The 26,096-nt window shown below is 57.0% G+C and overlaps 1 protein-coding gene across 2 annotated transcripts in view; it reads right to left on the bottom strand.

Moving 5' to 3' along the window:
- Window positions 1-214: 214 nt before the first annotated feature.
- Window positions 215-26,096, bottom strand: part of POMGNT1 (protein O-linked mannose N-acetylglucosaminyltransferase 1 (beta 1,2-)) — a 30,501-nt gene continuing 4,619 nt past the window's right edge. For both annotated transcript variants that reach the window (XM_039485270.1, XM_039485271.1), the window contains exons 3-22: window positions 25,197-25,305; window positions 22,654-22,769; window positions 22,080-22,145; window positions 20,705-20,818; window positions 19,334-19,451; window positions 18,859-18,957; window positions 17,129-17,256; window positions 15,962-16,032; window positions 15,042-15,117; window positions 11,033-11,116; window positions 10,059-10,100; window positions 9,313-9,371; window positions 8,029-8,101; window positions 6,778-6,906; window positions 6,103-6,228; window positions 5,792-5,856; window positions 5,294-5,338; window positions 4,822-4,957; window positions 4,321-4,430; window positions 215-3,949 (exon numbers count right to left, since the gene is read on the bottom strand). In XM_039485270.1, the coding sequence (XP_039341204.1) occupies window positions 3,856-3,949; window positions 4,321-4,430; window positions 4,822-4,957; window positions 5,294-5,338; window positions 5,792-5,856; window positions 6,103-6,228; window positions 6,778-6,906; window positions 8,029-8,101; window positions 9,313-9,371; window positions 10,059-10,100; window positions 11,033-11,116; window positions 15,042-15,117; window positions 15,962-16,032; window positions 17,129-17,256; window positions 18,859-18,957; window positions 19,334-19,451; window positions 20,705-20,818; window positions 22,080-22,145; window positions 22,654-22,769; window positions 25,197-25,305 (1,860 nt within the window). In that variant the 3' untranslated portion in view covers window positions 215-3,855. The remainder of the gene's footprint in view (window positions 3,950-4,320; window positions 4,431-4,821; window positions 4,958-5,293; window positions 5,339-5,791; window positions 5,857-6,102; window positions 6,229-6,777; window positions 6,907-8,028; window positions 8,102-9,312; window positions 9,372-10,058; window positions 10,101-11,032; window positions 11,117-15,041; window positions 15,118-15,961; window positions 16,033-17,128; window positions 17,257-18,858; window positions 18,958-19,333; window positions 19,452-20,704; window positions 20,819-22,079; window positions 22,146-22,653; window positions 22,770-25,196; window positions 25,306-26,096) is intronic.

Below are 26,096 nucleotides of genomic sequence, written 5' to 3'. Positions count from 1 at the left end.
GCTGCCCCCATCCCTTTCTTTCCCGGTGGCCTCCAGATCAGCGATAGGTTGGGACCAGGCGGTGTCATGCAGGGAACCCAACAAGCACCCACACAGCGATGGAGGCAAAAGACACAAGGGTAAACAGGACTGCAATATTTATTTTGAAAAAAAAAAAGATAAATCAGATTCAGAAAGTGCCAATCCCTCACCCAGCCCCTGTCCCACCACCCCATCGCACGCAGCACCCGGTGGCTGGGCAAGCCAGGGCCGGCCAGCCCAACCCTCACACAGCCCGTCCCACCACCCCATCGCACGCAGCACCCGGTGGCTGGCCAGCCCCTCAGAGCGAGCCGGATGGACTGGGGCAGTCAGGGGAGAGACAGAGGCAAAAAAAGAGGCTGACAGCACAAAGCTGATCGTTTTCAAGGAAGGAGGGTAAGAAAAGTTTGCCCTACCGAGGTGCCGCAGAGCCAGACACATTGCGACCCCTTTCCAGAGTCAAATCCTGTTACAACTGATGGCAACAGTACATTGTGTCTCTCCTGCCCCATTGAAGCCAATCAAGTGAAGTCAACGGGGCCCTTCCGTCCCACTCTGGGCATTGCAACGCCATTGGTTAGAGCAGAGCCGAGCCCACTAGAGAAAGATGGATTAAAGGAGGATTCCCCCGGCTGTGGCCGTTGCGGGATGATACCAGGTAGTAAGAAAAACCACACCAGGAGACACCAGCAATCAAACCACATTATTTCAGTGTACACAGAACCACCTTAGGTTGCCTTCTCCCAGCTCCTCTGCTCCACAGGTTTAAACCAATTACAAAACATGAGTGGAATTAGCAGCAGTTCAGGGCCAAAACCCGCAAGTGATTGTAAAACAAGGGGGGGGGTGTCTTTATTTAAAAGTTTGCCTGCAAAAGGCAAGGGGGGGAAATGGGGTTCTTAGAGAGAAGAAAAGAGGAGGACACACCCAGCTTTCGAGAATCACTCGGGGGTTCAGAACGGTCACTGCACACCACCAGGACAGGAGAGCCACAGCAGCCCCCACCACTTCTCGGAGACCCAGCGGCAGAGACAGGGCTGGCGTGTGATCTCATGTTACTAGGGGGTCCTTTTGGGTCTTGGTGAAGAACGCTCCAGAGCATTCGCTACGGCACAGCAAAAGGAGCCGTTAGCACTCGCGGTACATACGCTAGGTCAATTATGTGTGCGCATTTCCTTCAGCGTTTGCAAAAATCCCCCATCGCCTGTGCTTGGGCTCCTGCATTTAACCCAGTGAGGTACGGCTGCATATTTTGAGGGTGAAAAGAGAAGCACCACAAGCCATCATAACCCTGCCAAAGTCAACTGGCCGAGGGAGAACCGACAGGAACAATGCGACGCCCCAACATCTGCTTAGTGGGAAACCCCTCGCTCGCAGCAATCCCAAAGGCAGACCCCAGGCGCCTTCCTGTTTCAAAACCTCATCCCTACGGTCGAATAAATAAATAAGTTAATGTCGTGTTCTGCGCAGACGCCTGCCTGGGGATCGGAGGCTCAGCCGGGGTGGGTTTCGATCCTCAGTACAGTCAAGCTGCTGCTAATGATCACTTGTTTTCACCACACGTGCCTTTAAAATCAGGCCTCTGACGCTCCTCCCCCCTACCCCGGTGCCACAAAATGCGGCTGGCCCCAGCCACTCAGCCAGGGAGCGTCTCAACGTACCTGGGAACCCCGGAGGCGGAGAGGGGGATGCGTGGCAAAGGGCAGGCCGGCGAAGAGAGCAGAATCTTCCACAAACAGCACAGGCAGCGGCAGCACGAACGCCCCGCGGGCTCGCCCCATTCGACCCTTGACCTTGCAGCCAAGACGGCCAGTTGTGAGCAATGCGGACGCCAGATCCGCTACTTGCCAACTTGCATAGCATGGGCCAAACAGCTGGCACGGACTCTGGACCAGACCTCAAGATTATTTAGGTGCCTAACTCCCACTGAAACCAATGGAAGTTAGGTACTCGGTCTTGGCCCCTATTCCTGCATGCCTGGGCTGCAACAAACCAATATCCTACGGGTCTCATTCCTGAGTCCCCAGCTCCCCTCATCCCAGATTATAGTGCATTGGCACTCTGCTCACAGCCCTCTGCCTCCATGTCCGCCGTCAATCAATGCACTGTCTCGTTAGCTATGGGGCTGGAACCCGGCCCGGGGAACTGAAGTGCTGAGGGTACGATCCCATAGCGGGCAGAGGCTGGGGGGTGCCTGATCCAAGCATGGCCCTGCCTGTCCCCAACATGGAACCAGAGCTCAAACCAATTCAAAGAGAGCTCCCAGGGTGGGGCCTTTCCCAGCTCCTCCGCCCCGAGGAGCAGAGCAAGAGCTCACAAGTTACCCAGCTTGGAGAGCTGCTCCTGCAAATCTGATTGGCAGGAAGGGAAGAAAAAAAATAATCATCGCTATATAGGCATCAGCCACAGGACGGGGACCTACAGAACTCAGATCAAACTGGAACCAGGGGGCATCGCTTGCTGGGCTGCTCCCAGCTGCTACTGGCTACAGCTGGGGGAATCTACAGGCTGGGATCACCTATCCCACCCTGCCCTGTGGGACCTCAGCTAAGGCACAGGCAGTGGGGAGGGGAACCCGAAACCCTCCTTGTCCCTGAATTTCTGTCCTTTCCGTACCTTCAGTCAGGCTGACAGGGCTCAGGGCCGGAGGGGACAGCCGCCCCCACCCTGAGCACAGATCCCGGCCTCCCTGCGAGCGGCGCCCCAGGGCTGCTCCTCAGAGCCAGCCCAACCCTGCTCAGCGCAGGGGGCCTGAGGGGGCCCGGTAGGGTGGGCGAGTGCCACCGGGAACCAGCAGCGATCACAGCAGGACGCGGCCCCCTCCGGCACACAGGAGCCTGCCGCCGACACGGGGGCCTGCCGCAGCTGCTCTCTGCGGTGGAGTTGCTGGGCTCCCAGCCCCCTTGCTGCCGTCTTCCCTTTACGCTTTGGGCAACAACCCATGGGGCCACGCACGGGCAGGGGCTGTTCTCCACACACCAGGGCAGCGCCTGCTCTGCAAGGCTCTTCTCCCCCCCCCCGGCTCCCGTCTCTCCGCTCCGGCACCATGGCCAGCGGGAGGCTAATCCGTGCCGCCACTGGCTGCCACGCATGAGCTTGCACCGGGAAGTGTTGTGACATCAGTGGCCGGGCGGGGACACCTTGAACCCTGGTCTCCCATGTGGCGCCATCCACTGATCCATGTGGTGGTGGTGGTCGTAGGGGAAGAATTCCATTTAAAGAGAGACAGGCCACATTTCCCCCGATCCTTGTTCCTCCAGATGCCGTGAGCTGGGCCCAAGGCTCCGTCCCCTTCACCAGTGCCATCCCCAAACCTCTCTAGAGCTGGGCCGTACCATGTCCCTTCTCTGCCCCACACACCAGGCAGAGGACAGGGCGTTTCACCCAGCTTGGCTCAGACTCCCAGGGTACCGCTGGCCCAGGGCAGAGCCCGGCACAGGGCGAGCCAGACACACAAAAGTTAATAAATAAAATCCAGCCCGAGGGCATCAGCACTTCCTGGGCTACAAAATTCCGTGTCACCCAGAGAGGGCCTTAAAGGAGCCAGTGCATTTAAAATGCCTCCTCCTAAGGAGAACAGCAAAGTTAGTAAAGAGTCAGTGTTAAAAAGAGCCCGTGTGGGTGGGCGGGTGTCACATCCTACAGGGCAGCGCTGCAGGGTCCCAGAGCGACGGCAGCCAGTCCCCAGGCAGGGGCGGGGTCCTGTGCCCCGTTCTCCGTCCGGGGAGCATATGCCCATCCTGGGGCGTAGCTGAGTCCCTATCCCACCCCCACTGGAAGTACCCAGCCTCCTCTCCTCTCTCTGTGTGGTGGTGCCGTGGAGACCTCTCCGGCTCACGTCTGCTCTGCTGCTGCCACCTGCCCGGCCACCTCCTCCTTGGCGGGGGGCTCCATGTAGATCGGGGTCACTGCGGAGGGCTTCTTCGACCTGCAAGGACCAGCCAGGAGCAGCAGGTCAGACACAGGAGCGCTTGGGGGGCTGCAAGTGGGATTCTCCCGCACTGGGTGCTGTCCAGGCCCAGGTCGTGCCAGGAGAGAAAGGGGCAGATCCCTGTAACCACAGGGAGCAGCTGGATTCTGCTCAAGAGTGGTATTTACGGGGTTAATATGGAGCCTTCGGCTCCAAGAGGTTGGAGAGGGTTTTCCCCGCTCCCCAGGCAGGGACCCACCAGGGTTTTCTTTGCGAGAGGACCCAGCTGTGGGTGCAGGAGGGGAGCCCACTAGCCTGGCACTTTCATGGGGCACTGCAGGGACCTTGCGCCCCCTCCCGCGCCCCCAGGAGGGCGTGGCCATACTCACGAGTAGGGGGAGGTGGGCACGCCCACCACCAGGACGTGGTTCTTCTTGCGGAAGAGACGCCACAAGCCTTTGTGGTTCCCGCGGACATCCAGGTCCCAGACGTGGAGGCACTAGGAGGGGAGCGGTGGACAGAGAGCTGAGGGCACGTACCGTGGCCCACCCTGCCGCGCTCCGCCTGCTGCTCTGGGCCTGCAGATCTGCTCGGTGGAGCAATGGAAACGCTGACCATGCCCAGGGCTCAGAGCGCTGCAAATCCCACGACTCCTCCCACGGCTGCTTGGGGAGAGCCGCACGCTCCCTCCCCTTCCTCTCAGCAGCCAGCAAGTAACCCCGGCTCCTGATGCGCGAGCCAGCCCGATTCACAGGTCAAGGGGAGCCTGCAGGGCTGAGGAGCAGAAAGCTGCCTCCTCCCGGGGACCTGACCACACGTGCTCTGGGATCTTTGGTGCATGGGGTGGGGTTTGGGACCTGCAGTCACATGGAGACTGGGCAGGGAGTCACCTTGGCGAGCTGAGTCCAGGTGGTGAAGTCGGCTTCCTGCTCCATCCGGATGTACATCACATAGGTCTTGCCCTCGGTGTCGGGCAGGAAGGAGTCCTCGCATGGGTTCTTGCTGTGATCCAGAACCGCGGCCTCACTGAAATGGGGCACAGGGCTGGTGAGTGGGCAACCAAGGGTGTCCACCTACCCCCTGGCATGCGATACACATGGGGTCCCAGCCGATGCCGGCCTGCCGGAGGGAAGGCTTGGACCCCCTTATGTCCATCCATCCCTCATAAGAACGGCCCTACTGGGTCAGACCAAGGGTCCATCTAGCTCAGTATCCTGTCTTCCGACAGTGGCCAATGCCAGGTGCCCCAGAGGGAATGTCCCTCCAAGAGGATGGCATTAGCTATACCCCTGTGAATCCCAAAGCACTGGCAGGCCCTGTTACAGCCCTCATCTTCCAGGCCATGGGACGCAGAACACTTACGCCAGGAGCCGGTGAATTTCAATCTCGTAGGCGTCCTTCTTTAGGCTGCATGGGAAAGACAGAGCGTCAAGGGCCAGCGCATGAGGAGGGAGGTTCGGCGAGATGGGCCACGCACGGATGGCAACACACTTCATCTCCCAGCCAGGTCCAACGTCCCCGAAGTCAGAACAGGGGAGAAGAGTGAGTGCCGGTGGCGTGGTTCCCGCACCAAGCGTTCAGCCCCCTGGCGCTTTGGCATAAATGACATATGCTAGTGGGCGTCTGATCCAATGCACCTTGTGTCTCATCCCCCTAATCAATCACGCTTTCTGCTCGGGAGGATGGAAAGCTCCTGGAACAGCTGTGGGGCACGTCCGTTCAGAACAGGGCGGGCCTGGCAGAGCTACGTGCAGCGAAGGGGAAGGGGGAGCTCGGAGCTGGAGTAGGGGAGCTGCAGCAGGGTGGGTTGGAATTACGAGGTACAAGAGACAGAGCCCTTCGCAGTGGGCTGGCACTCACCTCTCCACGTTTCTGAGCTGCACGTTCGGGACGGTGTTGAATTTGTGCTTCTTGAAATAGGCTTCCTGGGAACCAACGCAGAAAGGGACTTGTCAGAGGATCACTGCTCATCGGGTCCGTCCTTCGGAGCCACAGCAACGCTCTAGCTCGCGCCCTTTCCCTGGCTGATGCACCTCGCGAGCCCAGCGAGGCCACAGGGTGCGCGCAGAGGTCAGCTAACAACCCCCGGCAATGCCCAGCGGGCAGCCTCTGCACCTCGGAGCAGGAAGGGGAGCCTATCTACCGGCCCGCCCACCCTCGGCCTCACTCACGTGGAAGTAGCCATTCATGTTGAGCCCCACGATGCCAAAGTGGTACGAGCGCGAGACGTCAGGGATGATGCATTCCCGGCCTTTCCGCTGCTCCGGCATCCGCATCCACATATCCCAGTCCCACAGCTGGAGAGGGGAGAGGATGCTGCTTTAGAAGGGAATCTGGCTCCTGCACTGGGCGCCTGTCGCGGATCACGCTGTTCCTTAAAAGAGCCCCTTAACCCCTGGAGATGGAAATACCTCTGTGCCAAAGCCTCCCTCCCTGGACCTCCATGCCTCCAAGCAGGTTGCTCATGGAGACTGGATGCTGCATGCAGGCAGCCATTTGTTATGGCCAGAGCGCAAGCAGCACCCCCCCCACCCTCCCCGGTGTTCGTTATTGTAGGGCTTCTCAGCCAGACCGCTGGCACCGATGCACAGAGCACTGGCTTGACCCAGGCTCTGCGGCCAGCGGGGTTGATAACCCCTCAGATCCGGGGGCTTGGAATGTGGACGCCGCCCCTGTATCTAAAATGCAAAGGAGCAACATGCATCACTTGCGGGCGCCCACAGCCTGGATGCTTCAAGGCAGTTCCTCCACTGGCTGCCCACCAAGCCTCACAGCTCCCCCCTCCCCCCATGCCCGCAGCAACAGGTGTGCCAGGGCTCCTACCAGGGAGAGCAGAGGGCACTCACCTTCTCGGGGGTTGGCCATTTCGGCTCCAGTTCGTCCTTGTAGAGGCTTTTGCTCAGCACCCAGCCCAGGCCGGGCATGGTCTCGACGCGGTACAGGAGCGAGGGGTCCTCGGCCGTGTGCTCGTAGCCCTGGGGAGCCAGAGGGCAGCGTTCAGCGCACCCTCACCGGGACGCCGAAAGGGGCCACGAGGACCCCGGGAGCGCAGATACACCAGGAGGAGGCGCTATTCCCAGCGCAGAAGGGCCAGTGCTTCCCCCTTCCTTTGGGCAGGGGCTTCCTCACCAGCCTCTGGAAGGGATCAACACCTGCCTGCCCCACTCAACCTCCCCACTTCACATACATCCCCCCCTCCTGCTCATCACATTTGGCTTCCCCTCCCCCGCCTTCTCCTTCTCTTTCTATTTCCCCCTTCTCTTCCGTTCACCCCCAGAAACCTCCCACCAGTCCCAGTTCTGCAGCTCTTCCTGCTACTCCAAGGCCTCATTCAGAGGGGCCGGGATGCTAAACGTGTGAGGAGCAAGCCCCACTGAATGGTGCACAGGGTGGGTGGAGTCAAGGGACAGGTCCCCAGTCAAGCATGGATTTGGGGTGGGGGGGGGGTCGAGGGGTGGGGCGAGGAAGGTTGTAACACTGGAGCAGAGCACAGCTCCATACTGAGTTCTGCAGGGTAAATTCCAGGCACCTCAGTATCTCGGGGGGCAGCCTGGGTGAGCTGAGAGGGTCTTCTCCAGCAGCGCATGCAGCCAGGCGCACACTGGTCCTGGGCCCCCTTTGCAGAGGGCCCCAAGCCGAGCGGCGTTGCAGCCTGGCGCCTGGGCGGAGGGGAGGGTGGGTCGCAGCCCCACTCCGGTTTGGCCTCTCTGCAACTCCATCTCCACCTGTGGAGGGATGGATGGACGGACCGAACCCTCAGGGGCCAGGTCGTAACGCCGGGGGCGGGCGCAGGATGGTCAGCGGGGGCTGAGCGTGGCGCAGACTCGGCGCTGGGGCCAGCGGCTGCAGTGGGGCCGCCTGGGATCTCCCCAGCTCATGTGGTACACGCCTCTGTACCGCGTGTAGAACTCCTGGGGCCCCCACAGCTGCCTTCGCAGAGGGAAGCGCGTGCTGCGAACAGAGCCGGAGGCGGCAATCCCTGCCAGGCGGGCAGGAGGAACCAGCACCTGGAGGAGACGGAGCATAGGGACGCTGGACTGCATCGGGGCGGGTCTTGCTGTGGGGTTACAGAGAGAAGTGAGGCTCCATGAGCCTACCTGATCGTTCCAAGCCGAGATGCAGTACAGGCTGTCGTCCTCCTCCAGTAAATAGATCGACTGGCTCAGGAAGCTAGAAACGAGGCAGATTACAGACAGGACTGGCTGTGCCTCCGGATGCCTGGCTTGCCCTGGAAAAGGATGCTCCCCCACCCACTGCTACGGGACACAGCACCTCAATCCTAAGTAAGCTCCTCTGTTATCTCCTCTGCCCAGCTGGAGGATGGAGACGCCTAGGAACCCCCCAGTGTGCCCATCCGTCCTGGAGGCTCTTTGCTCAGACCCACTAGGCAGGCAGCTCCCACCCTCACAGCCACAGAGGATGCTGGGGAGAAATTAAGGCAGGGGGCGGAGGAGAGGGACAGCTGCCAGCCTCGGTGCAGGTCAAAATGTGGGTCAGGTGGGGCCAGAGGATGCTCAAAGCATTTTGCCACCTGTGGGAAGTCACTTAAAGTAGCCTGACACCCAGCGATCAGGGCTCAGCAAAGGAGCTCAAACGACAGTGGGCCAGATCCTCCGCTGAAGTAAATCAGTATAGCCTTGCTGACTCCAATGGAGCTACAACCACTTACATCAGCGGAGGATCTGGCCCAAGTTATTGCTAGTCCCTGTAGTAAACCTTGAAAGGTCATCGAGTCCAGCCCCCTGCCCTCACTAGCAGGACCAAGTACTGATTTTTGCCCCAGATCCCTAAGTGGCTCCCTCAAGGATTGAGCTCACAACCCTGGGTTTAGCAGGCCAATGCTCAAACCAATGAGCTATCCCTCCCCTGGGATAATTCCTCTGCCGGCACCTGCCCTCCACGGCTCCCAGAACCAGCCTCAAGTGCTCATATATTAAGCTTCCGGGCCCTGCTGTGAGGTAGGTACTGAAAGTACCGAGCCCATTTTACAGATGGGCAAAACAGAGGCATGACAAGTTCCAGTGATGTCCCCCGCTCAACTCTCAGTAAGTCAACAGAAGAGCAAGGAGTTCTAGCGGCACTGAGCCCTCACCATCCAGGAAGCTGCCTAGCAGCAAAAAAACAGGGAGGAATGGAGGTTCTGACACATGCCCTCTTTGTAATCGGAGTTTGGTTGTGGATAACGGGGTCACTCCCATCCCAGCATCAGCAGGATGCTCCCACGTCTCCCGGGACTGTCCTGCAGACCGTGGTACACCAATAGAGTGAAGAGCCACTGGTTTCTGGTCTGGCAAGACAGAGACATGGCTGGGCCTCCTAGGCGACAAGGGAAGCTGCAGGGCTGAGCAGAGGGCCCGACGTCAGCACATTACGAGCCTCACCTGAAGAAGTCGATGGAGATGTCCAAGTCTTCTTCCAGCACCACAGCAAACTTGGCATCCTGGGAGTGAAACGAGAGATGTCAGCAGGACAAAGGGGACTATTCATTCAAGCAGTGGAAACTCCTGGTTTTGAAAAAGCCCTGGCAGGGATGATTTAGTTGGGGTTGGTCCTGCTTTGAGCAGGGGGTTGGACTAGATACCTCCTGAGATCCCTTCCAACCCTGATATTCTATGATTCTATGACTAAGGACACACCAGAGACATCTCACGGCATCCCCATGTCTATGCTATCCTCAGCACTCGGCCCCAACAAGCCTCGTCGACGTTATTCGCACCAGGCCCGTCTTGACTCAAACCCAACGTGGTGGTGCTTGGCCATGGATGCTACCTCAGAGGCAGCCATTTTGCTTCCCAGAGGGCTTCATTTCGCAGCCATCGCTCCTGTGAGATGGGCATAAGGGAAGCGGGATCAGTGACACCCGGGAATTCGGCGTTCCCAGAGCCAGCAGAAAGGCACCCAAGCTGCTGCCCTGAGTGTGTTTCACTCCTTCTCCTCTGCCACACTCCTGGGTGCTGCGCCACGATGAGCATTTCTGCTCCTGTCAGCAGGCACCGTGATGCGCAAGTGTCCAGCCTGTCCCCCAAGCGGGTCTCCAGGCGGGTCCCCAGGCACTCGTACAGGGAGCAGAACCGCCCGGCGCGGAGAGAAGAGATGGTCGAGAGGTGGGGAGGAGGGGCTTGCTCACCGGGTGCAGGTTGAAGGTGGCAGTCAGACTGGCTTTGTAGTGCTGCGGGAAGAGACACGGGCGTTAGCAAACACTGCCGCCGAGGTTTCTATCCCCGCCAGACACCGATGAATGGTCGCTATTGGCGGGCGCCACTAGGGGAGCATGGATCCAGTCCATGTAAGAGTCTACTACTGCTGCCAGGTCCGTGACCCACCCTTTCAGTCAAGCCGTGGAAACCAGGGCCGCCCAGAGGATTCAGGGGGCCTGGGGCAAAGCGGGGGAGTGGACATAAAAAAAAGGCTCCACCCGCTGCGGCCCTTGTACTCACTGGGCGGTGCTCCGAGTCTTTGGCAGCGGCGGGTCCTTCACTCGCTCCATGGCAGCACTGAAGGACCGGAGCGAGTGAAGGGCCTGCCGCTGAAGTGCCGCCGAAGACCCGGATCACCGCTGGGTGAGTAAAAATTAAAGACACACCTCCAGCCAGGGAGGGGATTCTTGGCCGGGGCCCCCGCGGGGCCAGGGGCCTATTGCCCCACTTGCCCCCTCCCCAGGCAGCTCTGGTGGAAACTCCTGCGTTTATTGCTCTAGGTCACGAGCCTGCGGTTACCGTTAAAGTGCAGCTTGCGGAGCCCCCATCCCCCCCGCCCCATTCTCCACCTACCAGACTTGGCGGGGAGCTCAGGACCCCTGCCTTGCAGCAGGGTGGTAGGGTAGGGGCTTCTGCCCAGTGGGGAGGGGGTCTCGGAGCTTCTGCCCCGCAGGGGTTTGGGGCTTCCGCAGGAGCAGGACTGAAGCCCCGAGCACCGGCTCTCGAACTTCTGAAGATTGTCATATGTGGCTCAGAGGGTCAGTAAGTTTGCCACACACCCCACCACTCTAGGTCCTGGATTCAAGCCCCACCACCAGTCCATGTGGGGCACACAGTGCACCAGGAAGAGGTAGGAGAATTTCCCTAAGTGGGGCCAGAGGGGCAAGTAGGGAGGGGCCCTCACCTGGGACACTCGGGCATTTTTAATGCTGATGGGCGTGTGCTGGATCCCTTTCAGGCCAAACAACTCCACCACGTCCATTGGCTCCTGGAAGAGAGAGACACGAGACTCACTCACCGCACAGGCCCCAGGTCTGTCTACACCTCTACGCTCAGCCCCTTCTCTAGTGCGCATGATTGGCAAGCCAGGAAATGGGGCATCTGACGCTTCAGGCAAGAGTGGGAAACACCCCATAATGGGCCTAGCTGCGCAGTGCTGCGCCATGGTGACCTGCAGAAACAGGCTGCCTGACCTCAGTGGATAATCAGCTCGTGCCCTGAAGCATGAGCATTGATAACCCCTGTAATGGTTAACCCAGCTTGTTTAACTGAAGCTGCACATTAGATCTGCTGACTCATGCAGGCGTCTAATCCTGCTTTATGTGCATACAGCACTGTATAGAATGCAGGGGGGGAGCACATTCCATGGGTACATGCAACAGCTGTGTTTTATACACGTACAAGAGAGAGAAGCTTCCTTTACCATCCAGCACGAAACAAGGTCACCTCCCTAGATAAGCAGTAATCCCATTAGAGAGCCCCTTCATTATCCCAGGCTCTGTGCATCCAGAGTGCAGCCTCCCCTCTCCCCCACCTGCAGATCCCTACTGCAACCGGGGAAGGGAACTTGGATTGTATCAAGCACCAAGGGTTTATCCTCTCCCAGACACCCCAATAAAATGACAGCACAGCATTCAGCATCTCCTGTGCCACTCGTGAAAACAGGCCCAGCATCTATGTTGCTCCCTCATAGGCCAGGGATCTTGCTTCTGCTGCCATGGCAACGGGGATGCAGCTATCATTAGCTGCTCTCACTCACAGAGCATTGGGCACTGTGGCAAGTGTCTAAAAGAAGAGGATTCTCCTCCCCCCTTCCCCCCCAACCCCCCCCACTATGGCTTAATTCACGTTCTTCCTCACAAAGAAACAGCTCCGTTCATCTCACTCCATCATCCCCTGGCACGAAGCGGAGTGACATTTTATATAGCACGGCGAGAGGCGCTGTACGAACAGGAGAGACGGAAACACTGGGTCTGGTGGAGGGGGAAAAACCAATAGCCACCCCTACCCCGCAGTACATGCCAGACCCCGTAATGGTGTCTGCAATCAATGCCCACTAGACACAGCATGTCCTGAGCCCCTTGGACTGCTGGCCAGTGCCAGCCTGGGAATTGGGAGATCTGGGTTCTGCGCCAGGCTCAGTCAGTGTGTGAACTCGGGCGCCCCCCTGCCCTGCCAAACCACGGGGACATAACGCAAAGCGGAATCACCGGCAAAGCACTTGGAGACCTAGAGAGGTGAGACGTTCCACACAAGCATTCAGCATCTGGTTCTGTCCACGGCGAGGCCTCAGCTTACAGACTGGGGGAGAAGATGAGGTTTACGGGGAAAGGCCAACCGAAGGCAGGTTGTTTTAAGGGGCTCTGACCACTCCCCCCCCGCCCCATGCCAGGACTATGCAGTGTGACGGCTTCAAAAGTCACACCCAGCTGCAAGTCAGAGAGTCCAACGCAGGTTCCAGTCTTGAGACAGATTTGCGGGGCACGGGGTGGTTATGCTGTTCATTTTGGCTTAGTGGCGCATCAGGTCAAGCCTGGATTGGAAGGGGTCTGATGGGCATAGGGGTGCTTGGTGGGGAACAAGGAGCTGCACCCTATGTATAGGTATCTCGAGGTCCGGGGGAGCAGTTTCAGCACTCCAGACACGAGGCCCGTGACTGAAAGCCATTGAGGGTGAATGGCTCTAATTTCCAGACAATGGAGCAGCCAGCATGGGGGCTTCTCCTTATCTGGCCCGGCTGGACAAATGGAAGAAAAATATTTGGAGACAAATGGAAGATTTCACCCCTGGCCCTGTAAGAAAGCCCTTCAGGTGTGTCTAGTGTGCATTGTGAACTGGGTCTGTGGGACCTGGGCTAGTGCTGCCAAGCCCACGCTTGAGAGGCCTCACTGTATTGTAACCCTGGGTTTACAATCACTGCAACCAGGTCTCCCAGCCATGTTAACGTGTCCATACTGCGCTACCCAGACCTTCTGACGCAGGTCTGCAGCTTGACCTATGATCACGCTGCAAAACAACAGGGTTCGGCCCCAAATCTCCGAGGGATGGGGGCTCTGACCCACCCCCTCAGCAGGTTTCTAGGCCCCAGGTCCTGTGTGTGGACAGAAGTGAGTCAGTCTAGGCTCAGTGGGCAGCACAGAAGTGCCTTGATAAGTGGGGTCTGGCTCATGCAGGGAGCTGATTTTGAGAAAGGGGTTTCCCTGGGGAGGGAATCACTCTCCAGAAGGCAAATGGAGACCAGGCTGGCTCCTAAGAACTCTTGGGCTTGCCAGGAGAACGCGTTGGGTTCGTTCTGTTCCTCTAACCAGCAGGAAGCTTGTCTAACTGAGCTTGTGGCGAAGCCTAAGTTCAGACAGGTCTAGACAAGTGTGGTAGCTGGTTGTTGTTTTAAAGTCACTGTCTCTAACACTTCGCTCCATCTGCTAAATAAACCCACTTGATTTCAGAAGGATGCTCGTGTCCGCCTAGCGCCAGATCTCCGAGGGAAGGAGCAGTCAGGCTTGGGAATAAGTGGATCTGGGTGACTGACTGATCCTGTGGGTCACTGGCTGTTCAAAACCCAAAAAGTCCGTTTGGGCTGACCTGACTCTGGACTTTTTCAAGAGTTTTCAGGGAAGCAGAAAGGAGTTGGCAATAAGTTTGAATCAAAAAAAAAAAAAAAAAAGTGTTAGTTTTCAGGCATTTTTAAAGGGTTACATTAATGGGGAGGTGACCCAGGTACGAATTCCCCCTCCGGAACAGGGATTTGAACCCAGATCTCCCCTCTTCCAGGTAAGCGTTCAAACCAAGAAGCTATCAGCTACCCGGAGGTAGGGCTCTTAAATTCTAATGAAACTCTTCCGCTGCGTACAGATAACTACACAGTGGAGCAAGGACTGAGCCTAGGTCTTCCACTTCTCAGGCGAGTGCCCACCCACTGGGCTAAACATTACAGGGGGAGGACTGCCCCACTGCCACCTCCTCCTCCATGGATAGGCCCTCGCGACTCTACTCTGAGCCAAGGCTTTGGGCTGAAACTTGTTCAGTGAGTTCACGTCAAATTCGACCCAAAGTCGTGAATAGTTCCACATCCAATGACGCTTGCGTTCGTCAGCGAATAAAGGATTCATCCAAAAAGTTTCGCTCTCGTATAAGGTGGGGTGTCGTACCCTGATCTCGGTCAAAGAGTGGGAGAACAGTGAAATTCTACCCCAGGACAGGAAAGGACGAGGCCTAACCCCTGGGGCGGGGCGGGGGCTCGCAGAGGGACCAGAAAGGGGACAGAGGTGCAAGCTGCCCCATAGCTGTGACAAGATCCCATGGCCGCTCTCCATGTAAAAAACAGACTGACCACGGCGAAGTCCCTAGTAGAATCTCTGGCTCTTCTCACAGCTCAGAAACAGGGAGAAAGATCTTCCTGTTAGAGGGCGCGCTGGGTTCTCTTTCATGGCCCGAAGCGCTGCAACCATCGGGGGCACCCCCCCGTCAGTCCACCTCTGAGCAGCCCCTCCCCACCCTCCCCCTGGACACCTGACAGCACCATTCAGTTTGTTTATTTCAGCAGGAGTGGGAGGGGGCTGCAGACAGATCTCGATCAGAACGTGGACTCCAGAGGGCACCTGACACCTCTTGCCCCCTCTGTTCTAGCCCCACAGCCTCCGGGCATTTTAAAGATGCAGCAAATAACATATCAGGAGCCCCAGTCACGGACTAGGACCCTGCTGAGGTAGGTACTGTACAAACCCGGAACAAATACATGGCCCCTTCCCCAGAGAGCTTCCGAGCTAAGCCTGAGACAAGAGACAACAGCCAACGTGACACGCAACCGCTTGGCACACCAGCAGCCTAACCGCCGTCAAAACGAAGACGCTCAGCGGGAAACAGACCTGCGAAATTGCTCCGTCTCAACGAGCCAAGCAGGGGGGAGATCTTACCTCATAATACCCATCAATAAAGACTGTGATCATCTGGGGGTTGACCCCTTGAGCCGACAGCAGGGACCGCAGCATCCTGGGGGCCAGGAGAGGAGAGAGTGGGAACGTGTTTGCTTGAAAGTCTGGAGTCTCTTTAACAGATGACTGAACGCCATGGCCACGGGGAGAGGGGACACCGTGCAAGCGTCTTCTCTCAGACGGAGGGGGAAGTGGGCCCTCCCAGATCCCAGGGTGAGGCCCCTGCTCTCTTTCCTGGGAGCGTCCAGCCCTCCTCCTGCGGAGGGTGCCGGATGAGAGCCGGTCACCTGGCGACACCCTGAGCCAGTGATGAAACTTGGGTAACAGAAGCAGGAGACGATTCAACACGCAAGTAAGGCCTAGACCCCTTTGGGGGAGGGGGGCTAGGTCCTTGCAAACCCAGACGTTGCCCTCTACTCCCTTCCCATGGCCAAGCCGAGAGGGGAACGCCTATCACCACTCAGAGCTGGCCAGCAGGGATGGAGAAAAATCCCTTGAGGGCTACACATCACACTAACCTGCCCACAGGACAAAGCCACCCACCCGTGGGGCGTTCTGAGCCCCATCGCTGCCTGCTCCCACGGGGCTTTGTGGCTGAGCTACTCCAGAGTCGGCCACTGGGAAGACGCCCCAGAAGCATTCTGGGAAAGCAAAAGGAGACTGGCAGGAGACGCCTCCCGCTAATGACATCAGAGAGCTGGCTTCCCAGGAGGAACAGGGGTGCCCGCATAGCCAGGACTGAGAAGCAGAGCTGTTCCCAGTGCTCCATCCGCACTAGCTGGGGAGGGAGTGATCTAACTGGGCTTCCCCAGCTTGGCTTTCTATGGGCCCTGCAACCGAGATCCAGTGCTTTCCCCGGGACATCCCTCCATGGGCCACGTAGCATCCCGCCCAGCACTCACCTGTACAGGTAGTTGGGTCTGTTCCCTGCAATGACAGCCACAGGCACATTCAAGACTTTATTGTCCTTGAGCTGGAAAAGAAAATGTTTGTGAGAAGGGTCTTGGGAAGCCACTAGGGGCCACCCACCCACCTCTGGGCCCTGAGGCCAGGACAGCCCTGAGAAGAGCCAGTGACATCTGCAAGGTTTAGGAGCCCTGCCTGCAGGTCAGGGGATCTCCTGGGAGTCATTCCACCACCCAGCTTCCTTCCCTTTAGGGGCAGGGCTTTATTTCAAGAGAGGGGACAGCACTGTTCTCATCCCGCCTTGAAATGGAGCAGAGATCCTTTGCCTGCAAGGCGAACCCTGGCCTCATTCTGTCTCTCAGACACCTTCAGATGCCCTCCTGCCCCACCGGGCAGGGCTAGGGATCCGGGCAGGGCTAGGCCCGGCCAGTACTTGGCTGGGGCACAGCTAAAGAAATCCTGGGGCTGCAGGGAAAAGTCACATGGTGATTATTAAGGTAAGGTTCTCTCTTTGGGACTGATCCAGGCCTCAGCCTGGCCTGAGAGGGATGCCAGGCGGCTGGAGATGCCAGCTGTCAGGTAAGAGATACCACAGGAGTCCTGCCCGCTTGCTGTCATTCGGACCTGAGAGTACTTTTCGCTAGACCATCACAGAGCCCTGGACCAGAAGGGAGCGGCAGATCAGGTGGTCATCACAGGCCTCCCCAGACCGAAGCATTACAGCTCTCAGGAGACTGGACGGCTGTGCACCACGGGCAGGGAATGGAAGAGCCGGAGGTGCCATGAATGCCCCATGCCCCTGCAATGGCAGGGAATGGATGTAGCGAGACAGACACTGGTGTGTATGAACCCTTGTGCCCTAGCTACACTCTGCTGCTCTACAGTCATCCCTGGCCGCTGCAGAGCCACTGCAGCATCCTTCCCTTCCCGGGCAGGATTAGAGTTATGGCAGCCAGGTGCATTCTGGGAGGCTGTTAGAAGCGGCGTGCCGCGCAGAAGCAGACCAACGTGATTTTAGCTGGAGCCTTCTGGGCACCGTCTATATTTAAGCTTCCTGCAGACGTTACGCCGGGTGAGGCCCACGTTTGGCTGGAGGTGAGGGCTTCCCACTCCCCTTCCTCCGCTCGGGCTTGGAAGGGGGGCTCTGGCCGCTGCGCACTCACGGGATCAGGGTTGAACTCGATGGGCGTGGGGTCTTTGCAGCTGCAGACGCTGCCGTAACCTTCCACTTTGGTGCAGAACCTCCGCCGCCGGCGGTTCAGTTCTGTGTCAGGCCAGCGGCACTCGGCATCTGTGGGAGAACGGGAGACCAGCCGAGTTCAGACCACTGCTCTGGGGGGGAAGCAGGCAGCTCATCCTGCAGCCTCAGTCGTCGTGCCATGGCTAATTGCCTCTAGTGGCAGGAATTCAGTGGCCACCTGGGCCGAGCAGAGGCCTTCGCCGGTGGGCAAACCCTACATGGGCACAGAAGGCCCTGGCAGCTGGATCAGCACAGAAGGGATGTGAGCTCTGAATTACATGGTCCAGAGAGATGTCTTGCAACTTCTGTTTTAAGACTCACCCTGGGCATTGACAAACAATCCCCTGGAAGCAGGGAAAGGAAACCCACTCCTTTATCTCCTTCCCTCCTGCTGGTTTGTTATTGTAGGGTTGCTAAGAAAATAAGGGTGAGCACCGGATTTACAATAGAAGCAGCAACTCCATTTTAACTGCCAGTCCTGTATTAATGAGGGCAGCGGCTTTAAAAAGGGAAGAAAAAAAGACCCACCCCCCCCCCCCAAAAACAAGCAAACCCACTGCTTCCTAGCCCCCAGAGATGGCCCTGTCAGAACAATGGGGGCGAAAGTCAGCCCCCATCACCCTCCAGTACAAATTCCTCGCCGAGGGGCTCACACACCGTTCTGCCTCACCCTCCCAGAAGAATGCTGCCCCTGAGGTATGGGAGCAGAGTTCTTAGAGAGAGACCCCAAACTTCCCCATGCCCTCCAGAAGGTCACACAGTGCTGGCATCCGATTACCTCCAGGCCACCGCTGAGCTCAGAGCTCCATTGCGCTAGGCGCTGTACAGCCACTGAGAGAGACAGCACCTGCCCCACAGAGCTTGCAAAGTGTGGGGCACAGAAATGTGAGTGGACTTACACAGCATCAGTGGCAGAGCCAGGAATAGAATCCAGGTCTGAGCCAAGAGCCCTATTCACTAGGCCGCACTGCCCCCTCCCCCCCAATCATTTCTCATCTCCATGGGGCCAGGTTTACAGCAGACTCCTGTTCCTCCGTCCCTCCCCGCCCACAACTGAAGAAGAGATCAGCCCCTGTTCTGAGAGGGGTTCTCCAGCTGCAGGCGCTGAGGCAGATCAGGGGTCTTGCCCCAGCGTCCGTCTCTCTCCCCCGGCTCCCACTTCTTATCCAGGTGAGGCTCTGCGATGGGTAGGGGGTGCCCACCCTCCCAGCTGCTCTCTGCCCAGGGCTCCAGGAGCCCCCCAGGGCCGGTGCAACCTATTAGGCAACCTAGGCAGTCGCCTAGGGCGCTAGGATTTGGGGGGGTGGCATTTTCTTCAGCGGCGACCGCATCTTCGGGGATGAGATGGAGCAGGGGTGAGCGGGAGCTGCTGCACGGCAGGCAGGGGGAAGCTGCCGCAGGGCTCGGGGAGGGGGTGGAGTAGAGGTGAGCTGGGGTGGGGAGCTGCCGCACGGTTCCCCGGGGTGGGGGAAGCTGCCGTGGGGGGAGGGGTGCCTCAGGGTGGAGGCGGGGAGCTGCTGCAGGGAGGCGCCTCAGGGCGGGGGGGCAGGGGGCTGCCGCAGGGCTTGGGGGAGGGGGAAGGGCGCAAGGTGGAAGTTTCGCTTAGGACACGAAACATCCTTGCACCAGCCCTGGAGCCCCCCCCAGGCCTACCTTCCACGGAGGTCAGCTGGACTTCGGTTTTCAGCAAGACGGGGTCCCCCCACGTGGAGAGCGCCGGGGACTTGGAATGCTTCTCGCCGTACACCTCACCTGAGGGGCGGACATGCAGTCAGAGCCAGGCTGCTGCCGAATGGCGCTCAGGTGCCCATCCCCCTGGCCGCTGTACAGAGCCAGCCAGAACCCACGTCATCACCGAGAGACCAGCTGGTACCTCCTGCCCTCCAATAGTGGCAGGAGCTTGAGAAGGAGACATGCCTCCCTCCCCCCACACTCAACCTGCACCCAGGGCGCAGGCCCCCATGGCCAAGAGATGCCGAGGTATGAGCAGAGTTGACTTCACCTTGCAGGGATTATGCCCCCTGCCCCCACTCGCTGAGGGGACGCCATTTCCGTCGTTAGCCAGAGTCCATCCCTTCTGCCTCCACTCCCGCCCAGCCCCTGGGCCCGGCCGGAGCAGGGCCCTCACCTCCTTTCTTCCCCACAAAGCTCCACATGTCCCTCCAACTGAGGGACGAGACGACCTGGCTTCCCAAGCTCTTCAGGAGGCTCTTGGCCGAGTCTTTAAGGTGGAAGGAGCCTTCATCCTGGAACGGAACAGAACACATCATGAGGCGGCACCTTCCCCTGCTCTGAACCGGCAGGATCCATCTCCCACTGCAGCCAGCAGGGTGGTCTTCCCATCGCCCCCCTCTAAACCCCACTGGAGGCTCAGCCCCAGAGAGCCGCGTTTCGGAGCTGGTTGCTGGAAGGCCTCTTCCACTCACTCCCCAGCAGAGCTCGCCGATGTGCACCAGCTACAGGGAGATGCACCCCCCTGCAGATTGAGGGCGCCAAGCAGACCCACAGAGACGGTCAGAGCAGCCACACATTTCCGACTCAGGATCGTTGCCCTTGCAAAGATCAGACAGAAAGACAGATGTTTCCCCTGAGTCACAAGGGATATTAAGTTGCATTATGGATTTAAAAAAAAAAAAGAGTTAATCTTAATTCCTCTGGGGAATGTATCTTCCAAGCGATTTCCCACCTGAGACAGGTGATGCCGCACACAGGTGTCTGTCAGAAATCAGGACATGGAACAGTTTAAATATGAGGCGACCAAGGTGTTTTGGACATCGCATGTTTCAGAGAAGCTGCAGCTGAAGGATGCTTTACAGGACAGAAAATGCACAAACCCACAACAGCCCACGGCACCGGAGTCACAGAAGACAATGGGGGAGGAAGACACCCATCCAGATGCTCTTTCCACTCACACTGGTGGGAGACAGGGGTAACCCCATTCTGCTCAACAGCGGTACTCTGGGGTCACGTTTAAGTGTTTTCAAAGAAACAAGCACTCTTGTGCTTTCTCCACGTGGGGGAGCACGGGGGGCTATCTGCAACACTCACGCACGATCCTCCTTCAAAACTCCCCTTTGCCAGGATGGCTATAAAAAAAGACTTGACAACGGTTCGGCTGCTGGGTGTGCCGAGACCACTGCCCGTCAGGCTGACCAGTATGGCCGCATTGTTTCCTTGGGCTTCTCGGTCTGTCCGTATTCAACTGATGCCTCTTGTCTTAATACTTAGATTGTAAACTCCTTGGGGGCAGGGACTGTCTTTGTTCTGCGTTTGTACAGCACCCAGCATGCTGGGGTCCTGGCCCATCACTGGGGCAACTAGGTGTTACTGTAATACATAAGTGACACATTCCTTGGCATTCCCATAATACAAATAATAAGCTGGAGGAGAATGGGGCTCGCTGTCTGGCATGTGTGTTAGAACACTCATGAGACAAGACAGCACGGAGGCAGAGCCAGTGATTTTATCTGCAGTCTCCCTCGGCGTCAGACCCACCTACCTTAATGGAGAAGATCAGGATGCGACCACGAGCGACCATGTTGAGGAAGAGGACCATGGCTTCATCTTCATGGGGTGAGTAGGTGTCAAATACTCTCTTGGCCATCACGTGACCCTGTAGATGTTCAAACACACGGCACCACAGCCTGCATGATACATGGAGTCAATAGTGTAACACTATTGGGAAGCAAACATCATTCTGGGATGTATTAGGTCATTCTTCTGCTCTACTCAGTGCTGTAGATTAGGCACCACAGCCTGCATGATACATGTACACCGGGCCCCCAGGCGCCACATTTCAGGAAAGATGGGGACAAATTGGAGAAAATCCAGAGAAGAGCAACAAAAATGATAAAAGGTCTAGAAAACACGAGCTATGAGGGAAGATTGAAAAAATTGGGTTTGTTTAGACTGGAGAAGAGAAGACTGAGAGGAGACAGGATAGCAGTTTTCAAGTAAATAAAAGGTTGTTACAAGGAGGGGGAAGGGAAATTGTTCTCATTAACCTCTGAGGATAGGACAAGCAGCAATGGGCTTAAATTGCAGCAATGGAGGTTTAGGTTGGGCATTACGAAAAACTTCCTGTCAGGGTTTTAAGCCCTGGAAGAAATTGCCTAGGGAGGTTGTGGATTCTCCGTCATTGGAAGTTTGTAAGAACAGATTGGACAAACACTGGCCAGGGATGGGCTAGTTATTAGGTCATCCTGCCCTGAGTGGACTGGACTAGATGACCTCTTGAGGTCCCTTCCAATTCTATGATTCACCAACTTTTTACCAGCCGTAAGGGTGAGCGATTGGGGGAGAGGGGGGAGGAGAGGCAGAGCCTTAGGGGAAGAGGCTGTGGGAGGGAAGGAGGGGGGCTATGGTTCCAGTGCAGGTGGAGGCGCCCCCCACTTTTAGGGACCTTCCGTTGCCCCTGCATCCTGGCACTCTGGAAGGCCAAAAAATAGAGTTAAGTCTGCCCTACACAAGCCGAAGCCCAACAACGTCAATGGAATGACTCCCACTGAAGCCCATGGCCCCACCTCCAGCTACTTCCAACCAGGGCTCTCCCAAGGCATTTCCTTGGGGGCTGTAATTTCCCTAGGCTGAGGCACCCAGCTCACAGGGCTGAAGCATCCAGCTCATGGAAAGGTTCACCTGTTGTTGCCAGATGTTCCATGGCAGCTCCAGTTGAGCTGGGCTGGCAGAGGAGAAACCCACCCGCTGCTTTTAGACTATTGCAAGAGAAGGGGTTCAGAGATTTTTCTTCGGCCTGGAGAAATGCAAGAGTGGCTTCACGCACGTAGCTAGCCCTCGGCGAGGGACAGCGTCACTGAGCAGGAACGCCAGACAGCCCCTCCCAAACACACGCAGGGACGATCGGTGCGATTTACCGTAGCCTGATTTAACACAATGATGTGGATCCCTCTTCCCTGCTCCCGAGCCTCATCTTCCAAGACCTGTGGGAGGGGGGAAAAATGTTATTGTAGCAATCAGCCAGGCCTCCCCAGCTCTTTCCCAGGAATGCCTTCACCCCAATGGGTTTGTCACACAGCTGCTCCGACAGAGGGAGAATTCACTAAGCTTCACATTCCAGCCCCTTCATTGGTTTCTCCAATTCGTGGCAGTGGGACACCTGCTGCCATTGTATTCAGCACAAGCCATCCTCAGAAGAGAGAGAGGAATTAGACACTTAGCCTTAGTCTGACCCTGGCTCATTAAGTCAACAGGAGCTTTGTCATTGACTTCAGTGGGAGCAGAAGCAGGCTTACACTCAGGCCATTCAATTGTTGAGTATGACAAAGGCCTTGGCTGCATTCTACTCCAGTGAGGAGCACTATGCTCCAGGAAGGGCTTCGGTCCAAGGTCTGGGTGACGGAGACCAGGTCTGTTCTGGTTCCACCCACGCTAGTTTGCCCACCCTCAGCTCACGTGGGTAATCTGCAGCCTCTCGTGCCAGCCACTCACCGTCGTCCCGTCCACAGCCACGTAGACCTTCGCCCGGCTGGAGTACACCTCGATGTCCAAGACCTTCCTGCTGCTGGTGGGGCGGCGCGGGGTCTCCAGATGCTGCACACTTTCATCTAAGGAGAGAGAGGTGCCCAAAGACTCAGACCTACCTGCTGAGTTGTGGCTCAGTGCCAGGAGGACCAGCGGGTTCCCCTCAGTGGATGGGGGAGATTCCCAACCTATTAGCACAGCACATGCTCTCTTGCCACTCCCAGCAGGCTGCAGCACCTCTCTTTACAGATCTGGTGGGATGTTCAAAAACATCCTTCCGACAAGCCCAGCTGACACAGCCCCTGGCACTTGAGGGACAATGTGGCAAAGCTTGAGGACCTCCAGCTCTTTAATTCTGCCTGACAAGGGGCGAGCAGAGCCAGCTCCACCCGGCCGTCCTCAGTTGGTGTCTCAGTCCAGCTCTGGGTGGACAGAAGTCCTTGTCTCCAGAACCACCTTGGCTGGCAGTCTGAAGAGAGAGAAGTCAAGGATGGATAAGATGGCCATCCATGTATTCCCAGAACACCAGACATTCCCGTACTTCCGGGAATAGCGTGGGCCCACCCTTGTTGGTGTTGTACGCACCATGTGAGCAAGGTCATGTCACGCTGCACAGAGAATGCCATTTTGAACAGCACGCCACTCCACCAGCCCCCCCCCGTGTCTGGTTTAGTCTCGATAGCGGACGGGGACCAACCACCAAAAAGAGAGGGCTGTCTGGTCTAAAGCCAGATGAATGGCCTGCCGAAGGATGGAGCAGACCCAGAATGAAATACTCTCTCTAGCAGCGTGCAGAGGGTTCATTCAACATTAGGGCAAGGGCTGGTCAGAAGTTTTCCATCAAAAATTGTCTTTCCAGCAGAAAAAATGGGAGGTTTCAGTTACACAATCCGCCCCCCCCCCCGCCCCCGCCAAAAAAAACAAAAACAAAAAAAGAGTGCTTGCTTTCTGGAAATGATTTCAGTGTTTCCATCAAAACCACCAAATTCCTGAAAACTGAAATATTTCATTTTTGACGCACTGCCCTAGTACCTCATGGGAGTTGTAGTCCTGTTTCCTCACCTCCCCATTCTCTTCTATGGACTGGGCTCCCCAGGCAAACTCGATGTCTAGTTGGCAGCCAGTATCAAGCAGAGTGCCCCAGGGATCGGTTTTGTTCAACATCTTCATTAACGATCTGGATGATGGGATGGATTGCACCCTCAGCAAGTTCGCGGATGACACTAAGCTGGGGGAAGAGGTTGATACGCTGGAGGGTAGGGATAGGGTCCAGAGTGACCTGGACAAATTGGAGGACTGGGCCAAAAGAAATCTGATGAGGTTCAACAAGGACAAGTGCAGAGTCCTGCAGTTAGGATGGAAGAATCCCATGCCCTGCTACAGGCTGGGGACAGACTGGCTAAGCAGCGGTTCTGCAGAAGAGGACCTGGGGATTACAGTGGACGAGAAGCTGGATAGGAGTCAGCAGTGTGCCCCTGTTGCCAAGAAGGCTAACGGCACATTGGGCTGCATTAGTAGGAGCATCGCCGTAGATCGAGGGAAGTGATTGTTCCCCTCTATTCGGCACTAGTGAGGCCATACCTGGAGTACTGCATCCAGTTTTGGGCCCCCCGCTACAGAAGGGATGTGAACAAATTGGAAAGAGTCTAGCGGAGGGCAACAAAAATGATCAGGGGGCTGGGGCGCATGACTTAGGAGAGGCTGAGGGAACTGGGCTTATTTAGTCTGCAGAAGAGAAGAGTGAGGGGGGATTTGATAGCAGCCTTCAACTACCTGAAGGGGGGTTCCAAAGAGGATGGAGCTCGGCTGTTCAGTGGGGGCAGATGACAGAACAAGGAGCAATGGTCTCAGGTTGCAGTGGGGAAGATCTAGGTTGGATATTAGGAAACACTATTTCACCAGGAGGGTGGTGAAGCACTGGAATGGGTTACCTAGGGAGGTGGTGGAAGCTCCATCCTTATGGGTTACCTAGGGAGGTGGTGGAAGCTCCATCCTTACAGGTTTTTAAGGTCAGGCTTGACAAAGCCCTGGCTGGGATGATTTAGTTGGGAATTGGCCCTGCTTTGAGCAGGGAATTGGACTAGATGACCTCCTGAGGTCCCTTCCAACCCTAATCGTCTATGATTCTACAAAACTACACCTCCCAGGATGTGTCAGGGTCAGGGGACTCCCGATGATGCAATCGCTGCCCTTCACCATGAGGCAAGACCATGGTGCACCATGGGAGATGTAGTCCAACAACGAGCATAGCCTATATATTAGAAGAGTGAGCGCACAGGGCACCTGAAATACAACTCCCATGAGGCACTACGGCAGCATTTCCAGCTAAAAATATTTTTGGTTTAGATTCTGTTTGCCAAAAAAGTTGATTCCCCGCCCTCCCCCCCATGGAAAGTTTTGCCAAAGCCTGTTTTCTAACCAGCTCTGGTACGGCATGGCCGCACGCATTGGCAGGGTGGCATGGGAATGGGCTGACTTCTGCCGCCTTGACCGGGCCTCCTCAGACTCACCATAGTCTTGGGCAGACTCCTCCTCCTCTTCGCTGGCAGCTCTTCTCGTGTCCAAGATCAGCTTAATATTCACAATCACAGTCACAAGCAGAAAGAGGACAGCACCCATCTGCAAGGCAAAGAGCTCTGGGCCAGTTACACGCCACACGACAACGTGTTAGGATAAACCACAATACGATCCTCGCAGAGGATCTCAGATATCCATGGTTTTCCCTAGCACACAGAGGAAAGGGTGGTCCAGTGGCTAGAGTGTTTGTCTAGAGCCTGGGTGTTTCAAGTCCAATTCCCAGTTCTGCCAGACACTTCCTGTGTGACTTGGGCTAGTCACTTAGCCAGGCCATGCCTCAGTTTCCTCATCTGTATAATGGGAATAGCACCCCTGCCTCACAGGGGTGCATGAGGAGGGGGGAAAAAAAACAAAAAAAAAAAAACCCAACCACATTAGAAGAATGTGAATGTCAGGAAATTCAGCATTACACCTTAACTCTCCCTGCATTACGAGCTCTGCAGCGATTCACACACCCAGATGAGCGCAGTCAGAGTTCTAGGGGGAAAGAGAGGAGTGGCAGGATTTTATTTCCTCTGCCTGCCTGGAGACAGCAATGCAGTCACTTCCATGACATTACAGAGCATTGCACGCACATGATGCCTGTGATGCTATTGTAATGAAAGACCCCGGCGTACGGCAGACCTATCAGGAGATGGAGGTTTCTATTGGAACATCAAGGGTGAGCTTTGCGTGTCAATTGCAATCCTTCCCCAGTCACCTGGGCTGAGGATACAGCAAGAGCTAGAAATGACCTTTCAGGGCTGAAATTGAGACAGAAAGGGTGGCCAGTGCCCTAACCACATAGACTGGAGCTCTGGCGATCTGAGCTCAAATCCTGGTGTTGCCGCACT

The sequence above is a fragment of the Mauremys reevesii genome, linkage group 8 (genome assembly GCF_016161935.1).
Source record: "Mauremys reevesii isolate NIE-2019 linkage group 8, ASM1616193v1, whole genome shotgun sequence".
NCBI lineage: Eukaryota > Metazoa > Chordata > Testudines > Geoemydidae > Mauremys > Mauremys reevesii.
The sequence above is the reverse complement of the archived record's forward strand: the minus strand, read 5'-3'. Positions and strand labels throughout refer to the sequence as shown.